The sequence below is a fragment of the Nothobranchius furzeri genome, chromosome 7 (genome assembly GCF_043380555.1).
Source record: "Nothobranchius furzeri strain GRZ-AD chromosome 7, NfurGRZ-RIMD1, whole genome shotgun sequence".
NCBI classification, from domain to species: domain Eukaryota; kingdom Metazoa; phylum Chordata; class Actinopteri; order Cyprinodontiformes; family Nothobranchiidae; genus Nothobranchius; species Nothobranchius furzeri.
The window spans coordinates 70,349,805-70,373,955 of record NC_091747.1 but is presented as its reverse complement, the minus strand read 5'-3'; the positions used below and the strand labels follow the sequence as shown (position 1 = coordinate 70,373,955).

The 24,151-nt window shown below is 43.1% G+C and overlaps 1 protein-coding gene across 9 annotated transcripts in view; it reads right to left on the bottom strand.

Moving 5' to 3' along the window:
• septin9b (septin 9b) overlaps positions 1–24,151 on the bottom strand; it is a 140,003-nt gene that overhangs the window by 4,763 nt on the left and 111,089 nt on the right. For 8 of the 9 annotated variants that reach the window (XM_054751778.1, XM_054751780.1, XM_054751779.2 and 5 more), the window contains 7 exons: positions 17,756–17,941; positions 11,979–12,110; positions 11,749–11,830; positions 10,935–11,072; positions 6,786–6,903; positions 5,848–5,943; positions 4,793–4,889 (listed from right to left, as the gene is read on the bottom strand). In XM_054751778.1, the coding sequence (XP_054607753.1) occupies positions 4,793–4,889; positions 5,848–5,943; positions 6,786–6,903; positions 10,935–11,072; positions 11,749–11,830; positions 11,979–12,110; positions 17,756–17,941 (849 nt within the window). Of the gene's footprint in view, positions 1–4,792; positions 4,890–5,847; positions 5,944–6,785; positions 6,904–10,934; positions 11,073–11,748; positions 11,831–11,978; positions 12,111–17,755; positions 17,942–18,304; positions 18,451–24,151 lie in introns of those variants that run through there. The other variant, XM_054751783.1, reaches the window with a different exon arrangement.

Genomic DNA, 24,151 nt, shown 5'->3' with positions numbered 1-24,151 from the left:
CATAGTGGAGAACTCTAAATGAGACGTTTTAACAAACTCCCAATGACAAGTCGCTGGTGCCTCCGCTAGGGGCCAACACATGTTTGAATTAGAGATTATGTCAAGGGTGGAAAATGAAATAAAGGAGGGCGCCATTTATGTAAAAGCTTTGAAATTCAGAGCAGGAAATTAAATTCACTTTGAAGGGGAGGAGAGGGGAATGACTGCTCAGCCTGTGAGCGCTGATTAGAGGCACCAAGGGAGCGTGCTGTAATAAATCGCACTCAGCTGAAACGCTGCTTTTTCCTGCTGCTGCAGCTTTGAGAAGTTGCTGAAGAAATGTAACTGCTGTCCTACTTTGCATCGCCCGCACACACCTTCCTAAAATGTTCAATTCAATAATTTATTTCACTCAAAGTTTAAAAATACAAACTTCAAATCAGAATATGAGCATTCGAGTGAAATAGGGGGAGGAAGAAGAAAAAATCTTATATGACGTACCCCCTTTAACAAAAAGTACAAAATAGCCTTATACACAAAAATAAACCGCTCTCTTACTTCCACAAATATTATCACTACTGAAACATTAATCCTCCGTCCTCAACTCACCAAATCATACGATTTTAGCATTTTATCTTTATACATTTTTTTAATTCATCATCCAGGTTATTCGATAATTTCACACCATATATTGAAATACACATTTGCTTTAATGTAGTACGAACAAATACCCTTTTAAACTCTGGTTTCTTTCTACTCTTATCATTTTTTGGATCAAAACAAAGAACCTTTGTAGATTAGTTGGCAGCAAATTATTTCTAGCCTTAAACATAATTAGTAAAATTTTCAAGTTAACTAAGTCTTTGAATTTCATAATTTTAGATAGAACAAAATATTTGTTGGTATGTTCTCTTGGATTTGCTTTATATAGAATTCACCAAACTTTCTTCTGTAACAGAAACAAAGGATTAGTGTTTGTTTTATACGTATTGCCCCAAACCTCAATACAATAAGTTAAGTAAGGTAAGATAAATGAGTAATATAATGTCTGAAGCGTTGAAATTTCTAGAAAACCTTTGACTTTATTTAAAATTCCAATACTTTTGGATATTTTTTGTTTTATATATTTTATATGGGATTTCCAAGTAAGTTTATGGTCCAAGAGAACCCCTAAGAATCTGGCTTCATTTACTCTATCAATTAAAAAACCATCAATAGACAACGTAACTAAATCATTAGTTTTTCTGTTACCAAAAACCATGAATTTTGTTTTATTCCAATTGAGAAATAATTTATTGTCATTAAACCACTTCTTAAGTTTAGACATTTCACAAACCATAGTTTGAATAATAATTTCTAAATCATTTCCAGAACAAAATATATTCGTGTCATCAGCAAACAATATGAACTGTAATACTTTGGACACATCACAAATGTCATTTATATATAGAATAAAAAGCTTAGGGCCCAACACTGACCCCTGTGGGACACCGTGTGTAATCTCTAGTGAATCTGAAATTTCATCATCTAACTGTACAAATTGATTTCTATTGGTCAAATAACTACTTAACCAGTCATGGGCGATTCCACATATCCCATAATCCCTCTAGAAAATATCTAGAAAATAAAAGAAATGTCTCCACCCTGAACATCAGAAAAAGACACAACTCTGGATTTCTGCTTTTTAGGTTTAGTTTGTGCTGCAGCATCGTCTCTCCTCCTGCTGCTCCGTTTTGGTAGAAAGCACTTATTGTGCTTTCAGCCGGACAAAGCAGCATTTGTCTCACAGCTTCACCTCTCTCACCTGCAGCTCTGTGGAGGTGTTAAGAGATTCTCACATAAAAAGGCTTCAAAAGTCCAAAAGGGGGCCTACAGAAGGTTTACGAGATTAAAGAACTTAATCCTTCAGAAGTGAGGCCACAACTGGAGATCAAACATATAAATAACAAATATGTTTTTCTGACACCTCAGATTTATTCTTTTGTCACACTTAAATGTCTCGGATCAGCAAACACATTTCTACGCTGGGCAAAAATATCCTGAGTAAATAAAACACACTGCTTTCTCGCAGGGCTTTAGATGTGGGCTTGGGTGCTTTTGTCTAAGAATTTCTTCAGAACGGACACGATGTGCTGCTTTTTAGGATCGTTTAGCCTAGTTCATGTCATCAGACATGGTTCTATTGAAGTAGTTTACTAGTCGGGTAGAACGTTTACTAATAATCTAGTTAAGAATAGTTAATTAAACTATAAGGCAATTTGTTTTACACAGAAAGTCGGGTTGGTCTGGATAGCTTCTTTGCTCAACGGAGCAATATGTGAGAATTTTACAGTGAAATAATCCTAAAACTGTCTAATGTCTTAATCGTGTTGGAAGGAAGGTTACACTGAAACTCTTTTCCTTCTCAGCTGGTTGGGGGGTTGTCGGTCTTTCTCCTTAATAAATAAATAAATAAATGAACGAATGACTGAATAAATGAATAAATAAATAAATAAACTTAAGTCTGATTTATACTTCTCCGTGAGCTCCGTAACGGAGGGATGCACACAGGAGTGTCGGAAAGGTTTTCACATGCATGGACGTAATTTTGGGGGGGGGGGGGGGGGGGGGGGGGACATGTCCCCCCCACTTTTTCCAAAGTCAAGTTTTGACCCCTGCACTTTTTACCATCGAAAAACAATATTACGCAATATTAAATTGACACTGGTTGAGCTCTAGGACCAAGTGGAAAACAACCGTTTGTGTTGAAGCCTGTTTCCCATTAGAGCATACTGTAAAGATACACCCCCCCACCCCCCCCCCCCCCCCAACCCCACTTCTAAAGTGAAAATTACGTCCATGTTCACATGTGAACTTCTGCACAGGCAGCAGAGTTGTGTCAAAGCAATTCCCCTCCAGGACAACAGGGGGCGTGGCACTTTTCTGTGGTATCCTTCCACCATGACACTCATGTATCCAGTCCACAATAGTGTATTTACTAATGTGTTTAAGTTTCAGTGACTTTATAACACAGACTGTTTTGTCCTTCATTCTCTTCCACCTCTTCATGCGGTCGCCACCTCTAAACCCACGTGTCCTGTCATTTCTGTCCACATTTGCTCCATATTTTGTTCTCCTTCAGTTAAGGAGGGTAAACGTTCATCATTTCAGGCTTTTTTCGTGACGCGTTCTTCAGCCTATTCTGGGTCTGCCGCTGGCGTCCCGACCAATCACAGGCTTGCGGTCTTTCTCACGTTCAACTGATGTTTAAGATTTTGGGCACATCTTCGTCACCCTCTGTGAGCCCATTGGAGAGCTTTTGCACCGACTTCACTTGGCGGTGTGTGTCTCCACGCTGACGCAGGCGGAGAAGTATAAATCAGGCATTAAGAGGGATGTAGTCACTCCAAAAGGGTTCAAATGAAGGCAACTGGACTTCTTTGGTTTCTTGAAGACGTTTTGCTTCTCCGAGGAGCTTTGTCAATTCTGACTGGAATAAGGGAGAGTGGAGCTTATAAGATGTAGCTATCTGTTGTGGTTTAAAGGGATTTTACGGAGTTTTTAATTTTTATGCTCGCGATTGCCCCCTCACCCCGGCTTTCCACAGGAGCCGTCAGCAGCACGTTACTGCAGCAGCACGTCATAGCTGCTGATAGGAACCGCTGTGGTCAACAGAACCTTTTCCACCGGAGCCGTCAGCAGCGCGAGTCGGCCGCGTCTCAGGAGCAGCATGTCGCGGCCTTTACGCGCCGGTTCTATTTTCTACGCACAACGCCTCTGAAACGGGTCAAGTTCGACATTTTTGGGGAAGGAAAGACAGGAAATCGGACGCAGAAATGGAGAGAAGCTCCCGAGATTTTCAGAATAAAGAACGTACTGCCTTCCGGTTGCTTTACTTTTAAAAAATGTTACTAACTGTTCGGCCCCGTGAGAAGTTATCACCTAGCTAGCGGTCTCCTTTGTTTTTCAGGTCCGTATTGGCGATTATAAAACGGACAGAACATAAAACACAAACCATGTTGTAATTTTCTCCTGCTTGTTGTTGTGTTTACTGACAAAGTCACTCGTGTGACTTCGTGCTCTGTCGGTGACAGCTGCTCCCCTGCTGCTTCGCGTCTCGTGGGAAGGGCCAAGCAGCAGCTTACGCGAGCAAGACGTGCTGCTGCAGTAACGTGCTGCTGACGGCCCCTGTGGAAACCCGGGGTCAGGCCAAAAGCGTAACGCCAGCTTCAATAGTAGGGTCGTGCACGAGGCGCACATGCTGTACGTGCACACTACCTGTTAAGGGTCATTTTAGCACATACTGGCTCAAGTTTAATTAAAACTTGAGCCAAAGTACCCCTTTAACAGCAAGCCATCAGCAAGATGGCCAACCCCTCTAATGCCAGAAGCACACTCCTGTAAAATGTGTATTAAGTGCAAAAGTACCAATATCAGATATGACACTTCCCAATTTTCTGTGTATGCCTCGTCTTCACTTGTCATCTTCTGGCGCTGATCTGTAACTGGCAACAAACATGAAACTGATGGAATGGGAGTGAGAGAGTCAGTTTTTGTTTAGAAACGTGGACTGCAGTACCCAAATTGACCACACGATGTCCTTATAACCTAATTTATGCATAAAGAAACAATAAAAGTCTGTCTGTTAAGAACTAATAGAAACGGAATCGAGAGAGAAATTGGGAACCCTCACAGATGCACGTTTATGTGAATTATTCTCTGTTGTGAGTAGCTCAGGTTTCCTTGCAGTTTCACGTTAATGCTGAGCTAAACGAGCAGACGAAGGTGGTGTCTGCGTGAAGATGACTGATCTAAGCTCACAGCTGTCATTTACCTTCTATGGTGCCCCATTTTGTTTTCCTTCCCAGAATCCTCTTCCCATTCACCTGGTACTCCTGGTCACTGCCCACCACAGCGAAAGGGATCATCTCCTGATGGGAAACACAACAATATGGCCCAGTTCACTTGGTTTCTAACATTTACTCCGCTGCAAAAACTCCGCTCCAAATAACGTTTTTACATTAAAAGGAAATCCCACAATGCCAATGGCTGAGAACAGGGTATCTGCAGGTTTAAGGAAGCCAAATTTAAGACTTTTTAAGACCTTTTTTAAGGCCACTTTGACCAAATTTAAGCTATTTTTTTAAATTTCATTCAAGCTATAATTTCCAGCTATTGCCTGGAACCGGTGTTAGCCACGTCGCAAACGTGGGATTAGCCATCCAGTTACCATTAAACTTGCACTTCCCCATGGTGCAAGCTCCCACTAGCTTAACCAGCTAATGTGCTCATCTAAAAATAGACCCCTTTCACAACCAACTGAATGTGTACGGTTCCGCTTACGCCAACATCGTACACAAAAAATGCTGAACACTAACTACAAATTCACGAAATTTTATAGAAATAAAAATATCTTGTTTATTGGGTCTTTGGTCATTTAAGACCTTTGGAAACTGCATTTAAGGATTATTTGTCATTTTTAAGGATTTTTAAGGCCTTAAATTTGGTAAAGCAAATTTAAGACTTTTTAAGGACCCGCGGATACCCTGTGAGAAACACACCGTGTCTGAAGAGCTAACAGCAAATCTGAGCCGGACCGAGACCGGACTCCATTACTAATGCTTCCAATCTTCAAATCTCATGATTCATGCAAATTTAGTTTGATTAAATCTTCTTCCATTAGAGACCGAGCTAGCTCTACGATGAATGTCAGCTGCAAATAGCCATACATTTATCTGAAATAACTGTGACCTTTACAGATGTGTAAAGATTTATGAAATGAGATTAGAGTTCTCCTAAAATATCAGAAATCTACATTGGAACTGGACCTACTGTGACTAGCCTTTAGCCCATCAATCCAGTCAGAACCAGTCATTGTTGTGAGCTCACCCTGATCTTGTCGTTGATCATTCTGTCCTCTGCGTCTTCGTCAAACTCCTTCTGGGGATAAACGTCGATCCCATTGGCTCGCAGCTCTTCCCTGATCTACACACACACACACACACACACACACACACACACACAAAGTCAACTCTACGCCTAAAATAAATCATGCATTTCAAATATGTTGATAAAAAACAGAGAGATTGCATGAACATAAGAGTTTAACTGGACTTTTAAAGACTTTCACACCCTGATGACTGAAGTTCATGCATTAAAAAGACAAACTGTTTGTTTTTAAAACACTTTTTACTCCAACGTGACCATTTTATTGTTTGTTCTTGCCGATTTTCTCAAGGTTGTGTTTATAACGTGAGCTGAATGAATAAAGTTAAAAAGCCACCTCAGCTTCGTTCTGCAGAGCTCAAACAGACGTCCACCTCAGAGGACAAGCTGACGCTCGATGTTTGGGTAAAAAAAAAATTTGTTCAGATTCCACGGTGGGTTGGAAATAGGAATAACTGAAGGGCAGAAAAAGCTTTTAGTAAGTACTCTTCAGGGTCATACTGGGTCTGTGTGGCCAACCAAAACAAACCAGCTACAAGCCCTGCAGCGCGTCTTCTCAGTGAGGGACAGGGACAACCACTGTTTAGGCGTGTTTGGAGGAAACGGGAGCCAACTTCCCCACAGAGCTGCTTCCATCTCTCTAAGAATGGAAAGACTCTATCATGTAAGAGGGAATTCACAGATGAAAGGATTGATGGAGGAAGACTGCCTCCTGTAGAGCGAAAACGGTCCAGCAGCTTCTCAGAGAGAGACAATGAGCTCTGAACCAGGTGGATCCATGTCCCCATCTAGTTACTATAAGTGGATGTTATTTTGTATAAAAATAAGTCACACAAATATCCACAAACAACAGAAAACCTTTCACACTAAAGTCTTCCTACCGTCTGTTTGAAGCTGTCCCTCTCCTCCAGGGTGAGCGTATCAGCCTTGGCGATGACGGGGACGATGTTGACCACTTTACTGAGACGGCTCATGAACTCAACATCTAGAGGCCTCAGGCTGCAGAATTATAGAAAAACTTGGGTGAGAGCATTTCCCTGATCCCCTCTCTGTGTGTGGGACAAATAAATGGTCTGCAAAGAGTTCCTGGATGTAATGACACAGAACAGCCACTAGAGGGCAGAAATAATCTATTCTATCTCATCTGATGTTGCATCAGTTTCCTTGGTGTGATGCCAGTAAGGCTAGAGGAAGTTTGCTGTTTATTTTTAAAGGGTTAAACCATAAAACGTGTTTATCTCAACACCTTTTTACTGTTTTTTCTCTCCCCTCCATCCTCCAAAACACCATTTCCTGTTGCAGCAGCTCTTATTCCATTTTTATCTTTGTTCTGTTTCTATGTCATCTTTTTCGAGTCTCTGTATTGCCTTCAGCAGACCTTCAACACATGCTTCCTTCAAGAGCCCAGCGCCATCCTCCAGTTACCCTCGTGCAAACCCAGCCAGCCTGTTCTAAACTCCCAAGGGCGGACGGAGGGGAAGCCAGGCTTGTTCTCCACGCAGGACAACAAGCATACCACCATCGAGACAGGATGTAATACTGGTGAGCACGTGTTCAACATGGGAGGAGGAGAACGGAGCTATAGTGAGCCTGGTTTGGAGGAGCGAGTCATGCATCAAAGACAAAAAAACAACAAAACATCTCATATGTGGACATGAAAAACAGATCGGTGTGTGACATTTTCAGCATAACCTGAATAATGCAACCAGGAATGTGTGTTGGATTATTAGCATGACTGAGCATTCATGTTTACTTCCAACTGCACACATGTGCCTCCTCATATGACCATATGCTGCACCGACAGTAACATTACAGTTCAGTGTGTGTGTGTCTAACCATGCATGCATGCCTGTTTCCATTTATGGTTGTAATCGTAAGTGTTTGGAAAAGAGAAAAATGAAACCTAACATGTAGAAATATCATCAAAGCAAATCTCTCTTTGCTGTTGCAGTAAGTGATGACTTCTGAGGTGACGAGAGTCAAAGTGCAGCTTCGTCAGTCAGACTGGAGCGAAGGGTGCAGCCGACAGAAAACCTTCCGATACCAGAACTGTGTTCTGCTTCTCTGACCACAGTTCCTCTGTCTGAAACCACAAACTGAACTCCCGCATTAGTGAAAATGACATCGGAGTCCACAAATGGATCAAAGCTTCAAAGAAAAACACGAAAAGCACTTTTCAGGTGAGTTCTGAGGAAGTTCAGTCCATGCTCTTGAGCCCAGGTCACATGACAGAAGCTTCTGGCAACATCTATGGAGCCGATAACAGATGTGTTTTCAAAACATCAGCTGGCTTCTTCTTAATGCATTTAATATATTTTGACATTAGGGAGAAGATGAGCTAAAAATATGCAGGAGGGCCGTTGTGAGTCCATGCTAAGGTTGTTTGACCTGATTAGAGCTGAAACAATTAATCGATTTAATCGATTATAATCGATTATGAAAATAATCGTTAGTTGCAGTCCTAGACCTGATTAACAATAAGGAGAAAAACTAAACTTCCCAAAATCCAAACCAAGAAACAGCATTCAGAAAGGAACAATGTGATCATCTCACCCAACAAAGGTCCCATTTGGAGCTTTGATTGCTTTGTTTGGAGAAGCCGAGTCCATTTAAGACCCACCGAACATTTTAAAACAGCAATCGCTGAAGATAAAGCTAAAACGGGTACTTCAATAAAAGTATTTAAGAAAAGTTAAAAACAAAAACAAATTTGAAATAAAGTCTGGTGTGTAAGCTGCATTAATCAGGCAGGTAAGGTGGTGCCAGACCATTAAGATTTCTGCTGCACAACTCTAGACAACCACATTATTATACATCGGTTCTCAGTCATCCAGGTCATGGTCACCTAATCAGCATGGCTTGAATCTGGTCGGCCCAGTTCTGAGGCATTTCCACTAGCATCAGGTCCCAGGCGGCGGGCGGTTGTTCCTTTTACTTGTTCTAATGTGGTTGCAAGTGGATCCAGAGTCAGCTGAAACACGATATCAGAGAATGTCGGTCGTTGGCTAGGGGGTGGAGTTACTGGTCTTTAGAGATTTCCATCTTGCAGACTTTTGCGGGTCAGCTCCTCAGATTAGAAGTAAAATGTCTTCAAAAGAATCAATCAATGTCATTTGCCTTCATTAAAACATACTAGGACCAAATAACTGACGTGTGTTTTCTGAAGATGGATCGTAAGTGAAGCACATAGTGAGAAAATGCTGAGGACCAAGACAGAGCCTTGGGGTACCCCACAAACAAGAGCCAACACAGATTAAAACTACTTCTGTGTACGAACATGAAAACTGCTCTCTGATTGGTAACCGGGACCTTTGGAGGTCAACGAATGGGCCACAGTTTTATAGACAACAGCTGCAGTCAGACTGAACAGTAGCAGCACAACAAATACAATGAAATGTTGTCATTTCAATTCCACACGTTTGCAGACTAGATGTTTTCAGAAGTTTTTGTTGCAGTATTTCAACACTTCCTTTGGGTTGCATGGCCTGAGAGTATTAGATTCGCTATTGAGTATGGCGCGGTATGGGGGCCAAAATTAAGACTACTGCCCAGCAGCAGGAGGCTATATAAATTCTGAAGCAAACTACCGACCTGATTAATGATAAGCTGGTGCCGGTAACTGAGAGGCTGGCGCTGCTCACTGAGAAATAGCACCTTTACCGGCATTACTACTAGATACGCTAGGGACTAGCAGCCCTCAGCTGGTCATTGACTGGTTCACACACTCCCTCTGCTGTCTATTAGCATGGATAGGCTAGCGTTAGCCTGGACGGGCTGGTGTTAGCATTCGAGAGGCTAGCCATTAGCGTGCCTAGGCTGGCCACTAGCTGACTAGAGACTCTCTGAGACATGCTAATGGCTAGCCTCTCCGATGCTAATGCCAGCCTATCCATGCTAATGGTCCGTCGAGGAGGTAGGAAATCCAGCTAGTGGCCAGCCTAGGCACACTAATGGCTAGCCTCTCCGATGCTAACGCCAGCCTATCCATGCTAATGGTCCGTCAAGGAGGTAGGAAATCCAGCTAGTGGCCAGCCTAGGCACACTAATGGCTAGCCTCTCCGATGCTAACGCCAGCCTATCCATGCTAATGGTCCCACAAGGAGGTAGGAAATCCAGCTAGTGGCCAGCCTAGACACGCTAATGGCTAGCCTCTCCGATGCTAACGCCAGCCTATCCATGCTAATGGTCCGTCGAGGAGGTAGGAAATCCGGCTAGTGGTCAGCCTAGGCACACTAATGGCTAGCCTCTCTGATGCTAACGCCAGCCTATCCATGCTAATGGTCCGTCGAGGAGGTAGGAAATCCAGCTAGTGGTCAGCCTAGGCACACTAATGGCTAGCCTCTCCAATGCTAACACCAGCCCGTCCAGGCTAACGCTAGCCTATCCATGCTAATAGACAGCAGAGGGAGTGTGTGAACTAGTCAATGACCAGCCGAGGGCTGCTAGTCCCTAGCGTATCTAGTAGTAACGCCGGTAAAGGTGCTATTCCTCAGTAAGCAGCGCCAGCCTCTCAGTTACCGGCACCAGCTTATCATTAATCAGGTCGCTAGTTTGCTTCAGAATTTATATAGCCTCCTGCTGCTGGGCAGCAGTCTTAATTTTGACCCCCATACCCCGCCATAATTGAGAATCAGAACTGTGGGTATTTAAAGACTGAGACTGAATTCATAAAGTCTGATTCTCAGCAAAAGGGCAGTGTAACACACACACACACACACACACACACACACACACACACACACACACACACACACACACACACAAGCAGCAGCTGTGGAGCCATCAGCAGATGATGAGCGTGTCATCCCACAGTTGGACACAGTTCTTGTATTTTAAGTGGACAGCTGTTGGGTTTGTGCACACAGAGGTCAAGCAGGTGTGTTTGCCACGTAGATATTCGAGTGCTGTAGAGTCATTAGAGCAGAAAGTTTGAACCAAGTGGTACGAGGAGCCTGATCAGGAGGCTGGACCACGGGCCGGACTCATGTCAGTGACTCCTGCTGATTTGTCTCTTTAACGCTGAAACCTACCAGTGACCAGTTGGAGGGATGAAGTATATGCAGCAGTGCACCCTGGAGTCTGGGATCCTTTTCTTCCTTTCAATGTTGATTTCTTCCTGCAAGTAGGCTTCATACTGGTCATTGATGAACTTCATGATGGGTTGCCAGCTGAAACAGGAGAGTAGAGGAGGGAAACCAAATTAATTCTACTTTCTTTATGCTGCATACCCTGAGATAAGATTGCACAACACTTATTTATATCCCAATAGTCATTAACAAGTGTTTCACCAGCTGGCTGAAGCTGCATGTAAAACACCTGTGTGACAGGAGCCCAGCTCCCCTAGACGCCCACAGCCAGCATACGGAGAACAGTGTTAGCACCATAAAGAGAGAATGTATGAGTTTGTTGCAACTGATAACATCTTTACAATATTCAACCATAATAGTCAAGGGATAATTGTTCAATTTCCTACTATGGTGACATCTTTAATGTTCAAATATCAGGAAATTAGACTCCAAATCCTGTTGTCTGAAGCCACTTATTCCTCTGGCTGAGTTCTCCGTGCTGAAACAGGCACACCGGAGCTTTCTGTCCCACAAGGCTTTCTTTGCCACAACAGACCACTACAAATGTGTTAAAAACATGAGCAAAGCACCTCTTTCAGGTATAGGAAACTAAATTGAGAAGAGCTTCAGATGTCCTGATATGAGGCAGATTTATTTTGATTGCAGAATAATTAATTTTACAAACCAACATTAAAGTTTCCTGCAGGATTTTTTTTAATTTTTTTTTATTTTATGACGATCACGAGTGACAAACGAGGGACCTTCTGACGTCACTCACCAGTTTTCATTATTGATCTGATCCCCGAAGCCTGGAGTGTCGACGACCGTCAGCTTCATCCTCACGCCTTTCTCCTCGATATCTAAGAGTAGAAACAATATTCATGCCATTTTCCACCGGCCTGCTCACAGTAGAGAAATGCACACATCATTATGATGGAGCGGTGTGAAAACACACACGCTGCATTATTAATACACCATATGTGTGGTGCATAGAGGCTGCAGGCTAACCGTGACTGATGGACTTGATCTCAACCGTCTTGGGGATCCTCTCCTCTGGGTCGGTCTGCACCGACTTATTACGGCTCACTTTGGATTTGAACAGCGTGTTCATCAGGGTGGACTTCCCCAGGCCACTTTGTCCTGAAACACACACACACACACACACACACACACACACACACACACACACACGCAGAAAGACACATTAGCACGTCAGATACGCACGTGATTAAAACTCACAGACCTGAGCTTGAACTCATCTTTCCACACAGCAAGACGGATGCAGACCATGTGGACATGACAGTAGCCCTAAATATTAGGTGTGTGTGTGTGTGTGTGTGTGTGTGTGTGTGTGTGTGTGTGTGTGTGTGTGTGTGTGTGTGTGTGTGTGTGTGTGTGTGTGTGTATTTGGGACCAGACGCCAAGCAGGAAATGGCAGGGTCAGAGGAGCAACCTGTGGGGGCTAAGAGGGCAGATGTACACAGCAAACCACACACACACACACACACACACACAGACACACACACGCACGCACGCACGCACACACACACACACACACACACACACACACACACTGCTGAGGTCAGCCAGCTGAGGGGAGGCATCATCTGAATGGGACCACAGGGACACGACTCACACACACACACACACACACACACACACACACACACACACACACACACACACACACACACACACACACACACACACACACACACACACACACACACACACACACACACACACACACACACACACACACACACACACACACACACACACACACACACACACACAGCTGTCTCGACCTCTCAGGCCTACTTTCTCATCCTGAGCCTAAAGAATGCTTTTCTCTCTGTTCTGTTTGAAGACTTCAGTGTCGCCGCATCACTGTCGATCCTCGACACGTGCAGGAAACTGGAAAAATGAGAATTTGGTGCAAAGGTTTATTTGTGTCCCAAATCCATCTTAGACTGTCGCGAACCCTTTGTAGGTGTTCTGGGTTCACCAGCTGATTAGAGTGTGACCATTTAAGTTTAGAATATTGAACCTTTTTAAAATATTCTGATTGTCTGAGATTGAGTGGGGATTTCATCAGCTGTAAGCCACAGTCATCACAGTTAGAACAAATTAAGGCTTGAAATATCTGGTTCTGCAAAGATTAAGGTTGGTTTATGCTTGAAGCGTCCGCGAGGCCCGCACGGTTCTGCGCGGAAAAGTTGCGTCATTTTAACAACCACGCCCCTCCACCGCGCCTCCGCACGGCCCAGAATTTCTGCAACGCGCACCTCGGAAAATTTCTAACCACGCGGACGGACGGACGCGGAAAAACATGGCGGACCGGCAAGAACTAGTATGGCAGAGGTTGGTAAATACAGACATTTGTATGATTCAGCTCTCAGAGATCACCGTGATCAACATGTTGTTAATAATTCTTGGAGAGAAATAGCTCGCACTGTCGGAAAAGACGAGAACGCTGTTAAAAATGCTGGAATGCCATGTTGTAAACAGTAATTTCTACTTCTACTATGGTGTAGTGTTGGATGCATGCCGTAGAGCTCCATGCTGCCCCCTACAGTTTGGGAGAATATTGGCTCACCGCAGAGACGAGCCGCATGAACCATAAACGCTGCAAGTTGTGAAGCGCGTTCCATCCGCGAGCCGCATCACCGCGCGGAAAGTGAACGCGTCAAGCATAAACCAAGCTTAGTTTCACCTTTTAGGTTGAAAAATGAAACAGATCAACTTTTGCTTCAAGTTCTAATTCTTCCAGTTTCACCCGTAGACACAGTAAAATAATGAATTGTACTCAGAACTTAATGGACCAGACCTTTAAAACACTTCGGCACCAACTGCCCACTAAACATATCTGATCATATTAAACTGTATTCAGGTTTTTACTCTGCTCTTTTCTTCAATCATCTCAAGTTTCCCAACAGTGTTACACAATATTCATATTCACTCCATGACTTTAAGTTTTCCTGGAGGTATCTGGAGGGCCACAAGTGGAAACATGTCAGCCTTCAGCAGGAGTGTGAGGTTTCACTGCAGTGATGAAACCTGGGATCTGAACTGGACTGTCAGGTATTATTATTATTATTATTATTATTATTATTATTATTATTATGTACGATCTGACCTTAAAGTGACTAAAGAGAGGCAGTAGAATAATGCTGACGTGACCCAAGCTGTGACCACTGCAGCAGCTTCTCACACTTCTCAAGCCGTGGGGGTGGAGGGTGTCTCTGACCTGCTGCTAGTGAGAAAAAACAGGTCTAATTTTTTTCTAACAAGACAAAAACAGATTAAGAACAGATTCTTACAAACAGCTGTGGCTGGGCAAAATATGACACTAAGTGTGTTTACTAACGCAGAAAAAGCCTCGACAACCCCTTTGAGGAACTCCGGATGGAGAAATCTGACCAGGGGAGCAAAGAAACCTGAATAACTTTTAAAAGTGTGATTATCATTAAAATAATATCACGCTGGAGATCATGTTGAAGAGTAACAGAGGTTTAGACAGTTATCACACACAGCTTCATCTAGTAGCAACGTTCTGAGTTTAATTAAAATCTGACAGGTGGTTCATGATATTTATCACTATAAAATACCCCCCCCCCACACACACACACACACACACACACATTTTGAGTCACATTTTCACGTGACTCAAGGTGGTACAGCTTCTTGAACGGACATGAACGTTGGCAAAGTACACACATCTTTTCTTTTTTTTATAATCAAATTTATCAACATGGGGAAAATTCTTTAGATAAGAGTCAGAAATTTCGAAAACGATATATTTTAGATTTATTTCCCAGCCTTAGAATGGGTATATTCCAAGATGACAATGCCAGGATTCATCGGGCTCAGATAGTGAAAGAGTGGTTCAGGGAGCATGAGACACCACAGAGTCCAGACCTCAACCCCATTGAGAATCTTTGGGATGTGCTGGAGAAGGCTTTGTGCGGCGGTCAGACTCTACCATCGTCAGTGCAAGATCTTGGTTAAACATTGAGTGTGTTTATATGCAGCCAGTAACCCTTTTAAAACCCGAATATTCACAATAACCTGGTTCCGTATGGCCATGTAAACACCGCCAAAAACCCGGTTACTACACCTGGGGTAACCCTTTTCTAACCCGAATGTTTGGTCGTGTAAACGCATATCGGGATATCCCCATCAAAGCGTGTGTTCTGCGCATGCTCTGTTCACAAGGAATCTTGGTCTTTTGAGTAGCGAGACGTCTTGTATGCGCCAGAACACCGGAAGTAAACAACAAGTTGGGAGCAACATGACGAGTCGCGGCACAGCACCACACTTTTGGAGTGACGAGGAAACTAAAGCGCAAACAAACGCGGTCGCTATCTCTTCCGAACTAGGAAACATGTTGTTGTTTTCACGGATACCGGAACAAGAAGAACCGGAAATGACGCATATTGCGTCTGGACGTAGTCCACACGTCCTGACGCTACCCCAACGTCCGCATTTAAATCAGGTTATGCAAGTTAGAGGTAACTCTTTCTATTTATGCTTGTTAACGGGTTATTCTGATCAACTCAGAAACCCGAATACCGACCTTAACCCGATCATAACCCGGATATTGGCTGCATGTAAACGTACTCATTAATGCAACGCTGGATGGAAATGAATCTGGTGACTTTGCAGAAGCTTATCGATACAATGCTACAGCAAATGTGTGTCGTGATCAAAGCCGAAGGCGGTCCGACGTAACATTAAGCGAGTGTGACCTTAGTTTGGTGGTGATGGGGGGTGCAGACAGTGTATAATGCAAGGTATGTCTTTTACATCCTCTGTGCTGCTATGTGGTTCTATATTGCATTTACTATCATGTGGGGAAAAAAAACATCAGGTTTTGTTTTTGTCTTTTTAGGAGTTATGTGCCTAAAACGAGCCGATTCAAAAACTCCCCATTTGTTATGTCACAAACTGGGAAAGTAGAAAAGAACCATCTGTTATGTGCAAGAGAGCGCCGCTTCAGCCACTAGAGGAGAAGCAGCAGCTCTTCACAGAGCCCCTCCCAGATACCAGAGGTTCTCAGCTTATAGCTGTCTGAGTGGGGGATGGGTGGGCGTGGCCAGCTCCAGCCCTGAAAAAACTAATTATGAAAGGTACCGAAAATGTCAAGATGAAAACTGAAGCTATCAGTTCATGTAAGAGGGATTTACACGCACACGTGCATGTGTGTGTTTGTGTGTGTGTGTGTCCTTGCTCATGTAAAGCATGGCGCCGTGACATTTCCACTGACGTGTGTCAGCTTGTCAGACTGATCGTCTTTATGCTGCAAATCTCAGCCTCTGTTGTCCACTCGAGTGGCTTTTTTTTTGTTTGTTTGTTTGTTTGTTTGTTACATTCTGGACGAACGCAGTATAAGAAAATGAGCTTGGAGAGGAAGACGCCATGTTTTCTGACTCAAGAAAAGACAAAGAGGAGGGACACGAACGGCAGCTGCAGACGTTTCATGTTGGAAATGTGAACATCTTTGGTGCTTAAAGTGTGAAAGCGGAGAACTGACTTTTATGATCTCTGAACTTCTGCAGAACATAACTGATGTAGGTTCAGTCCTGAGTAGGGATGGGTACCGAATTCGGTACTTTTTAAGGTACCGACCGAATTCCACAGTACCGACTGAGCACCGATTCACGTCATTTCAAACGGTGCCTCGTTTCGGTACCCGTCCTTCACAACGAGAACTTGCCTAGACAGCTGCGCATGCGCAAGAGCGTTATGTCGTCGCTCGCTGTGATCGAGTTGTAAACAGAGCAGCACGGTAGAAAGAACGCACGCTAAAGCTTGGGTCCACTTCACTAAATGTGATGGGTAACTGGGTGATGATGAAACCAGCGACAACGATCCAAGTGAGACATTCTCATCTTAATCTGCTCCGGTACGTAAATAAAATGTTTAAGATAACGTTAGCTTGATTTGTTAGCTTCCGTTTCACTAATGGTGCGTTCGCTTTCTCCTCGGAACTCCAAATTTACGACTGGAAGAACATGAACGCGCTCTAAAGTTTGGCTTCACTTTACTAAATGCGACGGGTGATTGGGTGAAGATGAAACCAGTGACAACGATCTAAGTGTGAGGCATCATCGTTTTAATCTGTTCCAGCAGTTAAATAAACTGTTTAAGATAACGTTAGCTTGATATGTTAGCTTCCATTGCCACCATTGTTATCAGCTAACGGTGCGTTCGCTTTCTCCTCGGAAATTCTAACTTCCCAGTAGGAAAAATCAAATGAAAAAGGACGGCAAAAGGAATGAAGATACACAGTAAATTTAGTTCACAGTAAAGATGTTTGCTTCAGTTTAATTATCAGCTTATAAAACTACAAGGACGATGTTAAAATACAAACAGTTGTATGTTATTTATCGTGATATTTATCAAATATGGTTATATATTGAGAAAAATATATATTTAATTATAAAAGAGAATTAAAATAATAAACACTCAAAAGTATCGAAAATTGGTACCGTTAAGTACCGGTATCGATTCCTAGGTACCGGGAATTAGTACCGAATCGATTCAAATGTCAAAGGTACCCATCCCTAGTCCTGAGTCCCATTTTTGTGAATCACCTCAGCTTCAAGCCCAATCAGAGACATCTGTGCTAGTGAAGATTTTAGAGGTTTTCAACCTCGGGCTTGTTTGTTCATTTTCTTCACAGTAACTGTTTCACGCACCATTCTTAGGTCATTTGTAGGGTGTGTGGTTGTTAGTTACAGCTTTAGGTTCAGATAAATGGCTTTAAGTTCTTCACTCACCCACAACCATAATGTTGAGCTCGAAGCCTTGCTTCATGGCCTTCCTCCTCATCTGCTCCAGGATAGCATCAATGCCCACGTAGCTGAAGTCGCCTCCATGGCTCTTGTCCCCCTTGGCTTGAGGGCTGGGATGGTGGAGCTTTGCAGTCTCGGACATGTTGCTATGGCTCAGGCTGACCTCTGACCCTGAAAGACGTGAATAAAAACTAAAATAAAACCGTTTGTGCACCGAGGATGCTTTAGAGCAAAGACTGTAGCAGTGGCATTAACCGAAGGGAAGAGGATACGATCTGAGTGGTTCACTTCCTGTGTGAAGCAAGATATACCAGAGCTGAAGTCTATACCCACCTGTCCTGCACTGTCTGCAAGTTAAACTACCAAAGATTTGTAGGACAAAGTTCTTCTGCAAAGGCAGAGTTCAGGGCAGCCTAAACAAGCAACCAGCGAGGAACCTCTAACTCAGAAACTGTACAGCTTCGTAAAAAAACACCTGTGAACAAAATAAATGCAGTCCAGGGGGAAAACAGCCAACTACAAGTCAAAGCTTACCTCACTTTAGGGAGGATCGGCCGTTAGACGGTGAAGGCTGTGTGCCAAGGCAACGCTGCAACAAGCAAACTGAAACAACTCAGCTCTGCCAAGAATGTGCTAGCGTGTGTTTGCAGCCGCCGATACACTCCTGTAAGCGTAGGAGGAGGCAACGCTTCCTGTGCTGCAACAGAAACGTATCTGTCTGCAGTAACACACACAACCAACCACAGTCGTGTGTGTGTGTGTGTGTGTGTGTGTGTGTGTGTGTGTGTGTGCGTGTGTGCGTGTGTGTGTGTTTGCATGTTTGTGTGCATGTGTGTGTGTGTGTGTGTGTGTGTGTACGTGTGTTTGTGTGCATGTGTGTGTGTGCGTGCATGTGTGTGTGTGTGTGTGTGTGTGTGTGTGTGTGTGTGTGTGTGTGTGTGTGTGTGTGTGTGTGTACGGGTGTTTGTGTGCATGTGTGTGTGTGCGTGCATGTGTGTGTGTGTGTGCGTGCGTGCGTGTGTGTGTGTTTGCATGTTTGTGTGCATGTGTGTGTTTGTGTGTGTGTGTGTGTGTGTACGTGTGTTTGTGTGCATGTGTTTGTGTGCATGTGTGTGTGTGCGTGCATGTGTGTGTGTGTGTACGTGTGTTTGTGTGCAGGTGTGTGTGTGTTTGTGTGTGTGCATGTGTGTGTGTGCATGTGTGCGTCTGTGTGTGTGTGTGTGAGTGTGTGTGTGTGTGTACGGGTGTTTGTGTGTATGTGTGTGTGTGTGTGTGTGTATGCATGTTTGTGTGTGTGTGTGTGTGTGTATGTATGTGTGTGTGCGTACGTGCATGCGTGCGTGTGTGTGTGTGTGTGTGTGTGTGTGTGTGTGTGTGTGTGTGTGTGTGTGTGTGTGTGTGTGTGTGTGTGTGTGTGTGTGTGTGTGTGTGTGTGTGTGTGTGTGTGTGTGTAAAACAGAAGCTGAAGAAGATCTGCTCTACATCCTTATCAGTTTCCAGGTGAGCAGCTCAGACACTCAAGGTTAACTTTGGTCTGGTTAAGACCCAGCATCACCACAGGCTTTACTGGAAACCACGTCAGTGTTTTACTGCTGGATCTGATTTGTTACACAATAAAAGCTCAGCAACGACAGCCAAAGATCTCTAACATTGGTAGCAGTTTAGGAGATTTTGTGATCACTTGTGCTGAAAACCGATAAAACATTCTAAAATTTCAAGCTCAACCACATCTTCAATAAACAATATCAGTTGAAATGATTGGAAATCCCACCCTCCTCCACACTTACCCACCCTCCAAACAGAAAAATGAGTTCCCTGAAGACCTTCGTGCTCAACCACGACTCACTAAAGAACTTTATTTTGGACTGCAAGGAATGGAACCACACCTTCAGCAGCCTCAACAACCTTCATCTGTCCTTTTTGACAGCTTAATAGCTAACCGATGAGCATATGGCTCACCTAAAACAGAAAAAGTGTCTGTTCATTAATCAGTAATCGATCACATTACAGGGTTTATTTACTCTCTAATTGGGAATGCTATTTGTCTTGTAAAACATTAATTTTACCAGGAAGAAACGCTAACATGGTGTTTCTGAATGCCTAATGCAACATTAGCTGTATGCTAGCAATGGATTGTAACATGCAGAAGTTGGTTTAGCACAACGTGGTAGGGGTGACCAGATGTCCCACTTTGTGCGGGACGGTCCCGCATTTTCATTACTTTTCACGTGTCCCGCTAATTAAAACTCATGTCCCGCATAATTGACAGTTTCCCGTTTCGAGTTTCAATCTTATAGAAGAAACTGTGGAGAAATCTGCCTGTTGCTGTCAATCAAACGGAGGCGGGACTTTATCGTAGATCCGGAGCGTGTGTGGAGCGCGTCTGGACCGCCAAAACAAGCGTGAGTGAGCACGGAGGAGAAAATGCTGTAAACTCGTGAATTAAATGTGTTCAGAGATACTCGAAAGAGTCTTTGTAGTTTCTGAGTCATTTTTTCATGTCTTTGTGCTTTTTAATGCAAACCTGCTGCCTTCACGAAAAGAGAGCAGGTGTGTCAGGAAAAGTCTAATTCATCTTCCCTATGATGATGTCAGACATGGCGGCATTATCATTATTCTGAGCTACTACAGCAATCAATTTCCCTCTGGGATTAATAAAGTATTTTTGAATTTGAATTTGAATGTCTCGGCGCGGAGTCTGACATGAAGAGGTCCAAAGCAGATTTTCCAGTAAATAGACAGGTCCATGACAAACACAATGGAGGTTCTAACAGAGACAAGGTGCTGCGGTTTCAGATACCTGCGTACACGCTGAGCCCCTTAAAGCACAGTGAAGAACTCCATATGTGCCCACTCGCACGTTGAGGTCGGCTGACCTTTTGCTGCTGTACACGCCGCGGATGAGACTCAAATCGCGGGGAGATCGAGCATTTGTGCATGCTGCCCCAAAGCTATGGAACTCTTTGCCCATTGGAGTTCGGCAGGCTCCGTCTCTGGCGGTTTTTAAATCTCGTTTAAAGACCCACTTTTACACTTTGGCTTTTAGACAGTGACTCGTTTTAGTGTTTTATTGTATCATTGTTTTAATTGTGTTCTTAGTATTCATCATGTTTTATCTGCCTTTGATTGAGATTTTTATCCTTTGTTTTAGCTCCTTGTAATGGGTGTGTTTTGTTTTAGCCTGTGCAGCACTTTGGGCAGCTCCCATGCTGCATTTTAAACGTGCTGTATAAATAAACTATGCTATGCTATGCTATGCTATGCTAATAAACGGAAGCTTTGATCACTTATTCTCAAAAATTTGAGGTAAACAGCAACTCTAAGAAACTATTATTAGATTAGATCTGATTTTTTAGAGATTAGAATCTGATGTTTATTCTCTCACCTAAAATCTAGAAGAGATGTGTTGCCATGTTTAAAAAAATGTTTTGTTTCTGACTTATCAAAAAATAGCTCAAAAGTATGGGTATTTTTTTCAATGAAATGCTAATTTTAGTGGAAAATTAATTAAAAATAAACATAAATAGATCTATAAAATATTACTGGTTCTTTTACTGGCATTCTGTTGTGGAAAACATTCAATGAAAACACTGAAAAGCTGCTCAAACCTGCATTTTTTTGTTATTGTGGGCCTATCTATATTATTAAAATGATCAGAGCCACTACAGAAGGCCCGAAGAGCCTGAGTCATGTTGTGGTAACGTGAGAGGAACTGTGAAATTGCAAAGCTTTTGCCGTATGCTTGCTCATGTTGAATTCAAATAAAATATATACAAGAAATATATGATGATAATAAGAATAATAATTGTATGTATATGTTACAGTGATGTTACGGCTAAAAGGCAGAATACACGTTTTGTTTGTTTGTTGTTTTCCTCATTGGAACTTCACGTTGTCCCACGTTTGGCGTATCTGGTCACCCTACAGCGTAGCCCTCCTCAAAAACCCAACACGGAGCTGCTGTGTCATGGATGTGGTACAAAAACTGGACGTTATTTGGATTGATGTGTCTTTGGCAAGACTTTGCAAATGTTCCCATGGAGTCACCTGCTATCCTTTGGCTAACAGTGCATGTAGACTGCATACGACTTACCCAAGACTCATCTGAAGCTTTCTGAATGAGGAATAATAGAGATACTCTTAACTATTATATCTGCAGCTAATACCCAACCTTTTGGGCTGCAAAAACCCATATCTAGCCACAAAATCTAGATAAACAGTAAAGTAGCAGAGGATTTAGCTATGCAGGTTGTACTAGCCATGCACCATTGTCGCCATGCCGGTCTACTATTGGCTGGGCTTAGTATAGGCCAGGCTAATCCCAACACTCTAGGTTTGTACAGAGACATAGGCAGGCTGGAACAGGTTAGGACTGTTACAGCTGAGCGTTATTTTTAGATGACGGCAGAGCCATGGTGGAGATAAACTGTACACAGTGATCCCTCGCTACTTCGCGGTTCGTTTATCGCGGATTCACGACTTCGCGCATTTTTCTTTGGAGCCTTATTCAAGGGAAATTCGCCGATTCGCGGTATTTTTCACCGATTCGCGGCATTTTCTATGCGAAATATCAAGAAATTCCTGTTTTTTTCATAAATTTCATCATAAAATGCACTTTTTGTAATAAAACTATAAAAAAACCAAGTAAAAAACAAGTACTGTATGTCAGACTGGTCGGCTGGATTCGGGATTTGAGCTTGTAGGGAGCGTGGTTTCACAGACGCAGAAGTGATAGTGTCGGTGAAACGCCGGCTCACGATTAATCTAGGAAACCCCCGAGCTTTCGAGCGTCATCGAAGTTATCTTACTTTCCAGAAGTAAGTAAGATAACTTACTATGAGCTGATAGTTCGTGGGATGGATCGGTAGGTTGGAAACTCTGATCATGAATCTGAAGAAACGATGACTGAGTGGTGAGCTGGAAAGGCGACTTTCGTTTATAGCCGCGGTTTGTGACGTAAGTGCGACGTGGAGGGAATCCCCGCGAGGGGCATGTTGGGAGTTGTGGTCCATAGTGGAGGCCGGCTAGCTGGAAGAGGCTGGTCTGGGAACTTGGGTTCTGACACTGTACTGTAAATATGGTGTCCCTACTTCGCGGATTTTCACCTATCGCGGCCAGGTCTGGAACGCATCTACCGCGATAAACGAGGGATCACTGTACATATATGGTACTGGCCCGACAATGACACTCATTGGAATAAGGCTTTGGGATTAACTGTGGAAGATTTGGACCTGGGTGTTTCTTTGAGACATGAACAGAAAGAGGTACTAAAGTCCTTTATTTCAAAAAAAGATGTATTTGCTGCTTTGCCAGTGGATATGGTAAAGTACGTGAAATACATCAGGTTTGTTGCTCTAACTGGTCCTAGCTAGGGCTGCACAATATATCGCAAATATGTCGTTATCGTGACATCAGCATGCACAATACACATTTTGCAAAGAACATATTAATATTACAATGAATGGTCAGCTCAAATGTTTGCTACACATAATGCATTCTGTCAAACGGTTATCGGCATTTTGTCTTTTTTAACAAATCAAATAGAGCTCTTCAACCCATTTGGCCAACTGGGTGGGTTCTCATAGGTTAGATGCCCGCCCCCTGAGGCGGACGGCACTTAACTTTGACGGCTAGCAAACACCTGAGTTAGCTTTATTCTACTATTTCTGCTGATTCGGCGTTTCCCGGGATCCACTGATTGCCTTTTCTTGTTCATTTTCTTTTTCCCTTGCCTCACATCTTTAGCTTTTCTCATTTTTATGATATTTTTTTGTCATTTTTTAATTTTTGATCATTTTTGTTCTTGAGTGAAATTTTTATTAATCGCAAGTAATATCGTCATCGCAATATCAAAGCTGCTTTCCGGAGTTTCACCCTTTCAGAAATGATCTATGATTTGTCAGGAATCCGTGAAAGTGATTATCTCATCATGTACTGTGATAAAATGTAAGCAATATGTCTTTTTTTTTTTGCTAAACACGCCCACTGCCCCGCAGAGCTCCGTTCAATAGAAAACTGAGCGCCGACCACAACTAACCAATAGTGTTAGACCACCACTTACTTGCTTCAAATTTAAGGAATACCTCGGCTGACGCAGAGTTGATGAACTTTTCACGGACAAGTAAGTCTCTAAAATATAAATATATGAGAACACAACATGACATGAGAATAACACTCGTAAAACAACATGTTTTGGGTCCGTTTGTCAGCTACAGAAGCAAATTTATAAACAGAAACGTGAAGTCGCTAACTTAAACAGAGCAACAGGTATTTTGTGTGATATGTTTGTCAGCCACTAGATGGTGCCATTGGATAAGAGAAACACTCCGGAAAGAAGCTTTAATTACTGTGATCGTATACCGCAGGCTTTTCTAATATCAT